The sequence below is a fragment of the Babylonia areolata genome, chromosome 22 (genome assembly GCF_041734735.1).
Source record: "Babylonia areolata isolate BAREFJ2019XMU chromosome 22, ASM4173473v1, whole genome shotgun sequence".
Lineage (NCBI taxonomy): Eukaryota > Metazoa > Mollusca > Gastropoda > Neogastropoda > Buccinidae > Babylonia > Babylonia areolata.
This window is the reverse complement of record NC_134897.1, coordinates 21,925,395-21,939,864: the sequence shown is the minus strand read 5'-3', so window position 1 is coordinate 21,939,864 and position 14,470 is coordinate 21,925,395. Positions and strand designations below refer to the sequence as shown.

At 43.2% G+C, this 14,470-nt stretch overlaps 1 protein-coding gene across 2 annotated transcripts in view; it reads right to left on the bottom strand.

Annotated features, from left to right (window-relative positions):
• The window catches only part of LOC143297214 (uncharacterized), a 43,811-nt gene extending 29,637 nt beyond the window's left edge, over positions 1 to 14,174 (bottom strand). For both annotated transcript variants that reach the window (XM_076609427.1, XM_076609428.1), the window contains exon 1: positions 13,929 to 14,174. In XM_076609427.1, the coding sequence (XP_076465542.1) occupies positions 13,929 to 13,951 (23 nt within the window). In that variant the 5' untranslated portion in view covers positions 13,952 to 14,174. The remainder of the gene's footprint in view (positions 1 to 13,928) is intronic.
• Between the last annotated feature and the right edge of the window lie 296 nt (positions 14,175 to 14,470).

Here is a 14,470-nt window from a genome sequence, read left to right as displayed (position 1 = left end):
ACCACACACACACACACACACACACACACACACACACACACACACACACACACAAACTAGCGCGTTATGCTATGCTGCTATTAGGTATCTGCGTAGCATATGTGGTGTAGCGCATATGGATTTGTCCGAAAGCAGAGACGACTCACACACACACACACACACACACACACACACACACACACACACACACACGTAAATATTTTGATAGATAGATAGATATATACATATAGATAGATAGATAGATATGAGTATATATATAGAGAGAGAGATATATATAGCTATATAGATAAATGTATATACATATATATATATATATACACACATACATATATATATAGATAGATAGATAGATAGATAGATGTTCATGTATGAGCATATATAGAGACAGATAGATATATAGATAATGTATATATATATATATATATATATATATACATATATACACAGACACACGCAGACACAGACAGACACACAAACACACAAACACACCCGCGCGCGCGCGCCCGATTCCAGAGAACAACAACAACAATAAGAACAACAAAAAGCCAAACACAAACGATAATCAGAAGCAGCCATGTCCCCATGCAATCTGTGCATCAAGCACAAAGTTAAAAAACGAAATGACCAGGGTGCAGCTAACGAATGTCGAAGCGACACAAACCATTGCAAACTCCTTCCATCACTCTGCTCCCTGGAGACAAAGCAGACATTAGGAGCGCCGATAGTCAAATCCCTCAGCACTAGGGATTGGAGAAAAGAATCAGTTTGTATGCTAGCCCCCCAGCCCCCTTCTCTCCCCCCTCCCCCACTCACCCCCTGCTCCCCCATATTTCCCCTCCCCTCACTCTCCCCCCCCCACTCCCCCGCTCTCCCCCTCTCACGGGATATATATATATATTCCAAGGGGATTTTCTAGTGGGAATTGCAGCACGAATCTGGGTGATGTTTTTGCAAACAAGAGGCTTTACTTCTTTGAACTGTTCTGTGTTGTGTAGTACAGTGCTGTTGTGGTGTTGTTGATGGTGGTGGTGATGGCGTTGTGTGTGTGTGTGTGTGTGTGTGCGTGTGTGCGTGTGTGTGTGTGCACGCGCACGCATGCGTGCATGCATATTTGCATGTGTGTGTGTGATAGTATGGCTGTGTGTCAGTATATCTGTGTGGGGGAAGGCAGGAGGGGTGGGGTGGGGTGGGGTGGGAGTGAGTGTCTGTGTATATGAGAAAGAGAGAGAGAGAGATAGAGTCAGACGGAAACAGACAGTGACAGAGATAGATACATGGCTACATTGATGTTGTATGCAAATGAGTGATTTTCCATATAGGTGTAACAGTGCAGCAACCTGGGTATTACAATGCACAATACACATTGAATTATCCACATACAACAGTGTCCGTTTAAGTTCAAATGAGGTGTGCAAGCATATGGATTCATCTATATATGCTGCACAACATCTGGTAAAAAAACAACAAAAAAACAACAACAAACAAACAAACAAACAAACGAAGCAATGAGAAATCTTGGCGCCTGAATACTCGAAAGAACCAGTGAATCATTTTGTTGTCAAATGCATGTCTGAAATATGAATCCACTTATTCCAATGACAGCAATTACGGTCAGAGATAAAAACAAACAAACAAGTGAGACAGAGAGTCGCTGATTCATTGAAAAGAGAATCTGACAAACAGCGAAAGACGGATACTAAGAGAGGCCAGGAATGCTGCCATACAAAGATCAGGAATGAGACATACTGACAGACAAACAGACAGTCAGACGGATACAAACAACAACAACAACAACAAACATATACATATAAATGATTTCGCCCCCCACAAAGACTCTCAATCAAGCACAAAGCTCAAGAAAAGACCAGGAAGCGACAGACACAAAGAGACACAGAAACACGCAGTAACCCCAACAAGCAATCAGTGAATCCAACACTCACACCAAAGGGCCAGGGGGCAAACGAACAGTGTAAGCGACACACACCTTTGGAAGCTCGTTCCATCACCCCTGTCCCCAGAGACAGGAGAGACGTCAGCACCTCTGACAGGTAAATCCCTCACCTGTATGGATGGGGGCAGAAAGCAAGCTGCCTGCCTGGGTGCACTCAGGTTGCAAGCGTTTCCAGGATTCATGGGCATCAGCACCAAATGGATCGTCTTTAAACAATTCATTTGCTAATGGGTAATTTTAGCCCAGAGCAATGTTCCCATTTCCTTGGTTCACTACATACCAATTATGCGATCAGTTTTCCATGTGTGGTCTCATCTGCAAGAGACTACTCTCTCTCTGCCTCTGTCTATATCTCCCCCTTTCTCTCTTTCCCATATCTCTCCCGCCCTCTCTCTCTCTCTCTCTCTCTCTGTGTCTCTGAATCTCTCCTCTTATTGCAGTGTCACATCCACAAGAGACTGTATACACGTTTGAACTGTCTGTGTGCATCTCCCCTCTGTCTCTGTCTCTCACTTTCGCTCTGTCTCTGTGTCTGTCTATATCTCTCTCTCTTTCCCATATCTTTCTTCCCCTGTGTGTGTGTGTGTGTGTGTGCGTGCGTGTATGTGTGTGTGTGTTTCTGTCTCTGGTTCTCTTTTTCTCTTTGTCTCCACCTGCCTGTCCTCACTCTGGATGTTGTTTCCATCCTTTGTCTCTGTCTCTGGGAGAATGACAAAATGGTATTTTTCTGTTGACGGTGTCACACACACACACACACACGACCAAATATGCCCCCTCACCACACACACACCATCCCATCCCCCGCACACAATCTCTCAATCAAGAACAAAGCTCCAAAAAGGCCAGAGACCAACAGACACAAAGAGACACAGAAACACGCAGTAACCCCAACAAGCAATCAGTGAATCCAACACTCACACCAAAGGGCCAGGGGGCAAACGAACAGTGTAAGCGACACACATCATTGGAAGCTCGTTCCATCACCCCTGTCCCCAGAGACAGGAGAGACGTCAGCACCTCTGACAGGTAAATCCCTCACCTCTATGGATGGGGGGGATAAACACTTTTTCTGTTTGTTTGCAAAGGGCCCTTGTGGTCTGGAAGTATTTTCATGGGAGCATCATTTTTTTCATAGGTTCAATGCGTCCATGTCTGAGTGATACCACACACACACACACACACACACACACAGAAAGAGAGAGAGAGAGAGAGTCACACCCACAAAAAGGTCATATATATATATATATATATATATATATATATATATATATATATATATATATGTCAAGGCTTATGTGTTGTTTGTCTCACTCACTTGGTCATTCATTCATTTTCTCTGTGTGTGTGTGTGTGTGTGTGTGTGTGTGTGTGTGTGTGTGTGTGTGTGTGTATCTGTCCAGTGTAACAGTCTCTCATTACTCTCTCCATCTCTCAATGCCCCTCCTTTGCTCTCCTTATAACTCTTTCTCTAACTCCCTCTCTCTCTCCCTCTATCTCCCTCTCTCTCCCTGGCTCCCTATTTCTCCTTATCTCTTTCTCTCTCTGTATCTCACCTCATACCTCTCTCTGTCCTTCTCTGTCCCTGTCTTTGTCTTTCTCTGTGTCTATCTGTGTCTGTCTCTGTCTGTCTGTCTGTCTCTCTGTCTCCCTTTTATACACTATTCTAAACAGTATATTAACACATGATTTGATGATTATCATGGCCTTTTTCCCTTTTTTATTGCTTTCATTTGTCAATTTATTCAATCACTTTTTTCCTTTTCTTTTTTCATCTCTTTTTCTTTTCAGTTTTCCCATTCGAGGGCTGGATGGGCAAGAAAAAAGCACTGTATACTTATTTAATCTCCCCTGCCTCAGATATAAAATTCATTGATTGATTCTTTCATTCATTCATTCTGTCTGTCTGTCTGTCTATCTCTCTCTCTGTCTCCATGTTTCATTACTCCAGTCCGCACAATCGAAGATTCGTGCCTAAGATTCCCACTGGTGTGAACCAGTTATTTTCTGACGAGTCCGACATTTCCCCCGCCAGTAATTGTTCACCCCCAAGATCGAATGATTACCGGAATCTATTCCTGTGAGACTTGCTGGGATTTTCTTCATTCCATTAGTGGACATGATATCCCTTATCGGTACTCCGTTCAGTCCATCTCATTTTCTGCACCTGTCTCTGTCTTTCTCTCTGTCTCTCTGTCTCTGTCCCCCCACCCCACCCCTCTCTCTATCTCCCTCTCTCTCTCTCCCTCAAACATAATGTGCCCACCTATCCATGTCCCTATTACCTGTCTCCCTATTTGCTCACTTTTCGATTTCTTACTATTGAGTATACCTATATTCATATGTGTACACGACTGTGTGTCTCTTAAAACAACGGCAGATATGTAAGTCAGCCAATCGGCTTAATATCTCCACCATTGGAAACGGTTCATTCATTCGTTCTTTCAGTCATTTATTCATTCCCTCCTCGCCTCCCCATCCAATTTCCTTCCACTGGCCTTTGTTCACTAAATTTTGTTGGTAGTGCAAACGCACCACAAAGCTATCAACCAGTCAGTGGAAACGCATCACAAAGCATGAAACAATCAGTCAGCTTTAGTCACTGTAGTAATGTTCTCTTTGGAAAATAAAACGTGTGGGGGTGTGGGAGGGGAGGGAGGGCGTGGGGCGACGGGGAGGGGCGGGGTGGGGGTGGGGTGTTTATGTCCACATACAAAAGAAAACCACCCATCCAGAACAATTCATGGCTATTGGACCTCGCCACCTGCTTTTGTATTTGAATCCCACGTCGTGCTCATATATTGCACCCAGTACGGGTTATAAACCCGCATCAAAGGGTAGTTGTTTTGGGTGGGGTTTTTTGGTGTGTTTTTTTTTATTCCCCATTCTACTCCAGCAGCTTGTTGATCCGTCGAGCATTGTACCTGATACAGTGCTGACCATAGAGAAATAACTCACCCACCCACCCCCGAACCTCCCATCTTCATTCTTCCCCCGGACAAAAACTTCCTGGGATGTTTTAAAACGTTGATTGCTGCTGACGAGTAAAACGCGTCAACAAAGGCTGTCACCTTACTGTGTTAAAAAAAAAAAAAGACGATGCTATGATTTCTTGTTGGAACTGTATTGTTTACTTTTCTTCAGCAAAACTATTTATACAACATACAGTGCTTTAAAGTAGTAATTGTGCTTCATATTTATGCCCTTATGATCTGAGTACACCGAACGTATTCCAAGGAATACTACTTTTAGAACAAATAAACTTTTGTATGTGTTTAGTGTTTCTTCTCGCATTTGAAACTGATCAAACAAAATTAGAATAAGAGTAACTAACATATAAGATGATACAACGAATTTAACTCTTAATAAAAATTAGTAGCTTACAGGCTCTACGAAATTCAACAACAATAAATGAATATTATTACAGATGCCATGTTACGCTTTTCAGAGGGGGTAATGGGGAGAGATGGCACCGGAACTGTGCTATGATCTGTTTGTGTAAAAACTGGAAACAGAAAGTGAAGTCAGGGCCTTTTGTGGACACAGGGATTTGTGGTGGTGGGGGCGTGGGGGGGGGGGGACTGATGTCACTGATTTTCCAACAGGATTGATACGGCTTGCGTTCGTCTCTTTCTCTCCCTCCCCCGCTATACCTCTCTCTCTCTCTCTCTCTCTCTCTCTCTCTCTCTCTCATTCTTATATTGTGTAGTGTAGACTCTCTTCAGGGCGGGGTCTGGATGTAAACAAAGCACATCACTGCTTATCTATTATCCTCGAGAATAGAGAATTTTGTCTTGCCTTGTCTTATCGTGTCTTCTCTCTCTCTCTCTCTCTCTCTCTCTCTCTCTCTCTCTCTCTCTCTCTCTTTCTTATATTGTGTAGTGTAGACTCTCTTCAGGGCGGGGTCTGGATGTAAACAAAGCACATCACTGCTTATCTATTATCCTCGAGAATAGAGAATTTTGTCTTGCCTTGTCTTATCGTGTCTTCTCTCTCTCTCTCTCTCTCTCTCTCTCCTTCCAGCTTATCCATTCTACCCTCAATAAAACATTTGTCATGCAATGTTTTGTATGATTTTCATGATGTTTCCATAACTGTAGTCTTTGATTCATCATTTTATGTATCTATTATTATCTATTTGGTTTGTTCTATGTCATTTATCTATTCACGCTTATTTCATTTATTATATTGTGTGTGTGTGTGCATGCGTGTGTGAGGGCATGGTGTAAAGAAGCTTCCAGCTTATCCATTCTACCCTCAATAAAACATTTGTCATTGTCTCTGTCTCTGTCTCTCTCTCTCTCTCTCAAATCTCTGAACTGATGACAAACCATTCACTAGAGGCCATGACCTGTAATGAATATATCATCCGTCTCTCTCTCTCTCTCTCTCTCTCTAATCTTTGAACTGTTCACATAGCCATTCATTAGAGGCCATGGCCTGTGATGAATAAATCACCCCCCTCTCTCTCTCTTAACCACACTTTCGTTCACAATCCCCGAGTGTGTAAAAGGTAACCAACCAATCAGTCAGTTTCATTCATTCAAGTTGGCGTCCACACGACAAAGGGATTTTCATACTGCACTGGGAGTGGTTTGTCTGGGGAAGGGGTGTGTGTCCACCTTCAACCCGCAGCCAGACAAGAAACGCTTTCGGTCGCATTGAGCTCGCTGTCTGTTTCTGTACTGCGGATCCCCCATTGTCCTTGCAAAAGTGCAACCATCTTCCAGTTAAAAACCTCCACAAAGATTACTACGACACCGCCCAATACTGTTGATTGTTCTTTCAACTTTTTCTCTCTTTTTTTCTATGCCATGGCGGAGGCTGAGCTCCACCCAACAGTGTTTGCGACCGTGTTTTTGTTTTGTTGTGTGTGTGTGTGTGTGTGTGTGTGTGTGTGTGTGTGTGCGTCTGTCTATATCCTCATCCCCAACCTTTTCCCCATAGCGCTTTGCCGACGAACCGTTTACGAACAAATGTGGAGGAAGGTGACTGGATTTCAGATTCTGCAAACACCAGCCACGTCAGTCGAAAGTCACAACTTCAGTTTCAGTTTCAGTTTCTGAATACGTTGCACCACAACTGCCGCAGATGCCTGACAAAAAGGTCGGGAAGGAGTGCAACATCTCGCTGCAGTGGGATCTTTTACGTGCTGAATGCAAGACTACACGCAAGGTCTCGGTTACCGTCTCATTCAAAGGATTACTCACTACATGATGACAACTCAAGATCTAGTAGAAAGAGAATGCGTTGAATAAATAGACAGATGAATAAAAAGGATAAATACATAAATGAATAACCGAATAAATAAATAAAGGAGTATGGCTGCCTACAAGACGCGTTAGATAAACAAATTGGTCCCACACGTAAAATGTTACATGTCTGTATGAGTACATGTGTGCGTGATTGAAACCTCATTGGATAACACACGGGAAAAAAAAAACACGAATGGTGAGCCACTAGTGGCAGCTGTCAGTCGGCTCTACCCAGGTAGGCAGCATGTTGTGTGAATGATTCCGTGCTTGTAAAGCGCGTAGAACTTGGTCTCAGACCGAGGATAGATGCTATAGAAGTATCCATATCATCATCATCATCAAATAAATAAATGAATAGATGAAAGAGAATAATATAAAATTTTAAAAAATAATAAATAAATTAGTAAATAAAAGCTTGGCTTGTGCATGATACTTTTCGAACCAAGGACCCAGGATCTCAACACGCTCCAGCTTAAAATGCCACACAGTCCATCGATGAATTTTCCATTGCTTTATAAATTTCTTTTTTTCTTTTCCTTTTTTTAAATAGTTATCAAAAAACTTCTTTTCTTCACACGTCGAAGACGTGTGTGTGTGTGTGTGTGTGTGTGTGTGTGTGTGGAAGGGGGAGGGGGGGGTGGAGGGGGGGGTGTATGAATGAATGTACGTGTATGTGTGCGTGCATGCGCGCACGCACGTGTGAATGTGTGTGTGTGTGTGTGTGTGTGTGAGAGAGAGAGAGAGAGAGAGAGAGAGAGAGAGAGAGGGAAATAAGAGAGAGTGCATTTGTTATTCAGCAAAAAAAAATAATAATAAAAAAAAACACCCCAACATTTACTTAAATCGAAATTCGCACGAGTTTAATCGTATCACGCGAAACAGACATTTGTAAAGCTTCCAAAGTGTCCAGAATTAGACGTGTGTGCATGCCGGCTTTCCGTTGAATGGACTGCCCACGCTGTTCAACCTTTGAAGATATCTCATGTCTGCCCAGAAATAGAAGACACGGTAGAAGCAGCAGAGGAAAGAACAAGTAGAGCATGAGGAGGAGATGGAGGTACGGTTAAGAAAACGAAAATAACAAAACAATATAACTTTATATATATATATATATATATATATATATATATATATATATACATAAAAGGGAACGAAGAAGAAGAGGAGGAGGAGGTGGTAGGGTATCATATAATTTGTTCGTTTCCCCGTCAGAGTGCAAGAATGAGAAAGAGGAAAAGAAAGAAAGAAAAAAGCGGGAAAGGTGGGGCGGGGTGTGCGAGAGGGGGGGGGGGGCGAAAATGACGAAAAAGAAAAAGACATAGAAGAAGAAGAAGAAGAAAAAGATGATGATGATGAAGACGTAGAAGAATAAGATGAAGAAGATGATGATAAAGAAGAAGACGAAGAAGAAGAAGCAGAAGAAGAAGAAGAAAAAGTAGTAGTAGAAGAAGAAGAACAAGACGAAGAAGAAGACGAAGAACAAGAACAAGAAGAGCAACAACAACACAAGAAGAGGGTCTAATGAGGAGGAGGAGAAGAAGAAACAAGAACAGGAAGAACAAGGAGAAGGGAGGAGGAGAAGAAAAAGAAAAAAAAAGTGAAGAAGAAGAAGACGACGAAGAAGAAGAAGCAACACGAACAAGACCGGAATAGAGGAAGGAAGCGGTTTAGGGGGAAGAAGAAGAAAACATTTTTTTTTTAAATCACAGAAAAGAAATATAATCTTCTTGAATCTTTTGTTGGAATTCAAAAGTTTCGAAACTATCAAGCATTTGTAAAATAATCCCTCTCCTCCTGTCTCTCAATGCCTCTGTCTCTGTCTCTTTGTCTTTGTCTCTCCGTTGCTCTATTTCTGTCTGCGTTCCTGAGCTGACTTCTCTGTTACTCTGTCCCTCCCTCTACCTCTCTCTCTCTCTGTCTGAGTGTCAACAAAGAAATTCAATAGAAAATGGAAATAAAAGTAGTGTGCTTTTTTTTCTATTAATCTGATAACATCACTGGTCAGATGTATGGCCATTGCTTTGGAGCGTCGGAGAAAGCAATTTAAGTTACTGTTTCATTGTTCACAACCAAACTGTTTTCATGAAGAAAAACAAAAGTGTTATTTGTTCACAGCTAAGAATTGCTGTTTCTATTCCTCGTTATATATATATTATATATATATATATATATATATATATATGTATATATATATGTATGTATGTATGTATTGTAACGAGGTTTTTGGATTTTTTTTCTCGTCATTATTTCTGCCTGTTAATATGTACAGTGTCCCCACTGTACTAAAAGGATTGCATTGTCAGTGGCGATAAAAACAATATGTTCATGGTATGTGTATACCTCTCTCTGTCTCTCTCTCGAACCACTCTCCACACACACTTACATTCACACACACACACATATATGCACACACATAGAAAGATAGAAAGAAAGATAGATAGATAGATATCTCCCCTCTATGCCTGTACAAGCTTCCGAGTGTAAGGGGGTTAAGGGATAGGGGGCGAGTCAAGCCAAGACTGTCTTCATAATTGATTCATGTCGAGACAAACCTCCTGACCTGTGTGCTCGTGTCAATACGAAGATTTCCGGCTGTTCCCCCCATCCCCTCACCCCAACACCCATCCCCCATGCCCCCTCATCTCACTTCAACCACCACTCCCCTAACTCCCTTCCCAATCCCACAGTTTCTATTGTGAGTCGTGCTCAGTCAATGACACTGTAATCATTGAACAATCGGTCCACACAATCGCCAAACAGCTCTCTCGCCTTGTCACAAACATCTGACGCCTCTGGTCTTCTCACCCCATCCCCCCTGCTAACAAAGAGCTCTCTCAGAGCGAACCAGTTTCAATCCAGCCACAAGGGGCCTTGTTCAGGTGGGTGGCCAATGAATTGTTGTCACCGTCTGTCCGCATCACATTCCCGGAACGTCTGATAAGCGGGAGGATGAGTGAGAGGGAGAGGGGGTGGATTCTGGGGGGAGTGGGGGGGTGGGGGGGTGTCGTCCCGATTCCGTTTCACCTATTCCCGATTCGCCTATCGCTACTGAAGTGATTATCTCGATTCGCTTGTTCCCACTTCGCCTAAACACTGTTGCTCTCTCTCTGTGTGAGTGCATGTGCGCGTGTGTCTAACCCCCCTCCCCCGCCCCGCCCCCGCCCCCCCCCCACCCCCAGCTTTCCCTCCCCCTACTTCTTCTTCTTCTTCTTCTTGTGTGTGTTTCTATGGATGATTTTAAAAGCAAAATGTGTCCGCCTATCTTTGCTTTGGACACTGACAAAGCTCCTTCCTATAATGAACAGTATCGTATTCACTCGGAAAATCACTTCGTAGATCCGTAGAGAATTGCTATTGTTATATCTGTGCACAAACATTAGTGTGCGTGACTGCTTATGTTCATGTTTGATTGATTGAGACAGAGAGAGAGAGAGAGAGGGAGAGAGAGCGAGGAATACGAATACAAAAGTTTTGTTGAGTAGATAGTTGACCCATATCAACAGAGGTTGAGTTGATACAGCCACTAACAATCGGTTCCAGATAAGCCAATTGTTTCGGCAAAGAAAGAATGATAATAATAATAATAGATAATAATAATCAGAATCATCATTAGCATCATCATCATCACCATCATCATAATCAAAATTGTGAAAATAAGAATTTGACATATAGCATACTGTATTAACACACTAGTTTTGTTTTTTTGTTTTTTTGGTTTTTGGTTTTTGGTTTTTTTTTAGTTTATAAACTTTTAACACTTCGGTGAGAGAGACACACAGACAGACAGACAGACAGAGAGACAGAGACAGAGAGAGAAAGAAGGGAGAGAGATAGACGGAGAAAGAGAGGAGAGAGAGAGAGAGAGAGAGAGAGAGAGAGACTGAGTAGGTGAAACGGAACTGAGCGGATTGGCGAAACGGAACAGAGTCACACTGTCAAGAGACCCTTGAGGGCAGGCGGTGTGGCACAACCACAGACTTGGTAGTAGGACATGCACCACTCTGAGCGGTAGGAAGGTGGCAGAATGGTCAAGACGCTCACCTGCCAATACAAAGCGTCTGTGAGGGTCTGGGTTCGAATCCCGCTTTCGCTCTTTCTTTCTTGACAGGGGGAAAAAAAAAATCAAACTGAGCGTCTAGTCATTCGGATGAAATGATAAACCGAGGTCACGTTTGCAGCATGCATATGACGCACTTCAAAAAAGACAAAAAACAAAAAAACCATGGCAACGAGAGTGTCATTCTCTGGCAAAACACTATAGTACACCCATTATATAGGCGTGCAGTTCACTTATTCAATTACTTTCCTATCTATTGACTTCTGTATCTTATTTTACTTCATTTCCTTAGTATTTTTCCTCAAGGCCTGACTAAGCGCGTTGGGTTATGATGCTGATCAGACATCTGCCTAGCAGATGTGGTGTAGCGTGTATGGATTTGTCCGAACGCAGTGACGCCTCCTTGAGAATCCGAAACTGAAACTGAAACTGAGTGGCAGAAGGAGTTTAAAGGAGGATGGGTGGGAGGGAGGGGGAGGAATGGGGGGCCGGGGGGGGGGGGAGGCGAGAGTTGGAAAGTGTAGGAGTGCAGTGGGGGTGTGGGGGTGGGTGTCGGGGGGTGGGGGGGGGGGATAGAGAGGATACAAAAGTGGGGCTTCCCTTCGTCAGAAGATTGGCAGTATTTTGGGGTGAAACCAGAGATGGAACTGGGTGTGACATATATAGAATATAAGAATAAGCTGATTACATGCGCAGGCGCGGAAACGCACAGAAACAAGAACACACACACAAAAAGACACACATACACACACACACACACACACACACACACACACACACACACACACACATATATATATATATATATATATATATATAAATTATGTGTATATCTATATAATGTGTTTATATGTATGTATGTATACACACACACACACACACACACAAAAAGACACACATACACACACACACACACACGATGACGATTGGCGAAAGGAAGCATGCAATGATGAGCTATTTCCAGTGCAGTCCCTGTTACTGTCACTGGTCCTGAAACCTTGGTTTGGTCGTCGTTGGGGGACGCTGCAATGCTGAACGCGCCGCCGACTGTTTCCATGGTCGGGGGATAGTGCCGGAGGCTTATTTGGCCTGAGTTTCGTGTTCGTGCAAAAAACGTTAGTTATGAAAGCGAGCAAAAATTAGTACGTAGACGTAGAGATAACTATTGAACTAAAGGACAAATTTTCAAATGTGATAAAACAAATAATATTTCACAATGATAAATGTTATGATGTATTTCTTCACACTATCATCATTATTGCTTTTTATTTTAATAAGCAGGAAGGTTGCAGAATTATTAGAATGGTTAAGACGGCTCAGCTGCCAATATAGAGAGTCCGTGAGGGTGTGGGTTCGAATCCCGCTCTCGTCCTTTCTCCCACGTTTGACTGGAAAATCAAACTGAAGAGTCTATTCTTTCGGATGAGACGATAAACCGAGGTCCCGTGTGCAGCACGCACTTGGCGCGCTGGAAAAGAACCCATGGCAACAAAAAGTGTTGTCATCTGGCAAAATTATGTAAAAGGAAAGGTACACAAATACATAAGCATGCACTCAAGGCCTGACAAGCGTGTTGGCTTATGCTGCATGCTTTCGGGCATCTGCCTGGCAGATGTGGTGTAGGGTATATGGATTTGTCCGAACACTGTGACGCCTCCTTGAGAAAGTGAAACTGAAACTGAAACTATACTGCTGATATCGTTATCGTATGGATTATTATTAGCAACTGTTTGGCTTTAGTACTTTCGTGTTTGCATTCAAACTAACATGGTTTACGTTTTGAACGACAGGTGCAATAAATGAAAATAATTTTGTGTGTACGTCGCTCTGAGGTCACAATTATCGTCGCTAATTAGCATAATCATTAGCAGCAGCAGCAGCAGCAGTAGCAACAGTGCCACTATACACGTCGCTATCACCTTGATGATTGTCTGTCATTATCACCATCACCTTATTGAGTTGCGGCCTCTGCGAGATTGCCCCTCCTGAATCAATCAGATGACCACAGTCATCCCTCACACCTTCCTCCCCCCACCCCCCTCCCCAACCGATTTTTATCATTTTCATCATCACCATCATCATCACAATCATCATCACCATCATCACCGTCACAATCATTATTGCCATCATTACTATCACTATCGTCACCTTCGTCGTCGTCGTCGTCGTCATCATCATCATCATCATCATCATCACCACCACCATCATCATCATCATCATTGTAATCTTCGTCATTATCATCATCATCACTATCATTACCATTACAATCATTATCACCATCATCACCATCATCGTTGTCACCTTCGTCGTCGTCATCATCATCATAACCACCACCACCACCACCACCATCATCATTGTCATCTTCATCACCATCATCATCGTCATCTTTTTCTTCTTCACCATCATCACCATCGTCAACTTCATCATTATCAACTTTGCCATCACCATTCAGCAACATCATCATCTTCTTCTTCTTCACTATCGTCACCATAATCATCATCATCTTCACCATCACCACCACCATCATGATGATGATCATCTATCATCATCATTCTTATCATCATCGATATCACCCAGCCACACTCATCATCAAACCACCCTCCCCCCACACACACACCCCACCCCTGCAAAAAAACAAAAAATACACAAAAAAACTACCCCCACATACCTCATTAGAAACGCGTACGCCATAACGTAGACTCTGGGTGGTGATCAAAACCAAAAACAACAAAAACTAAGAAACTGCCGAACTGTTCTGCCTCCTCTTCTTCTTCTTCTTCTTTGGTGCCCTATGTGTTTTGCTGGTTCAGCTGGACAGGTGGCCGTGTTCTTCCTCTAACTTTGACCCTCCGCCGTCTTTCTATCGCTGTGGTCTGGCATTACCAATTTACTGCTGGACCTTGGCCCGCCCTCCGTGTTTTTTAAAGGCTTCGGTTTCGCGCATGCTCACACGCGCGCGAGCGAGGCGTTGGTTGTTTTGCTGGGCTGTCGCTAGAGCTAGCGGGGCCTGCGCATTGGGTGATCTATTTCTGTCATTTTGTGTCCATCCGTCACGGTTTCCCCACCCCCAACCCCCCATCCACCCTCCCTCTCTCTCTTTCTCTCTCTCTCTCTGTCTCTGTCTCTCTCTCTCCCTCTCTCTCTGTGCATGGGCAGCAGTGATGACGTTGGAAAAGGGGGGGTGTATACATGGGTGGATGGATGGAGTGG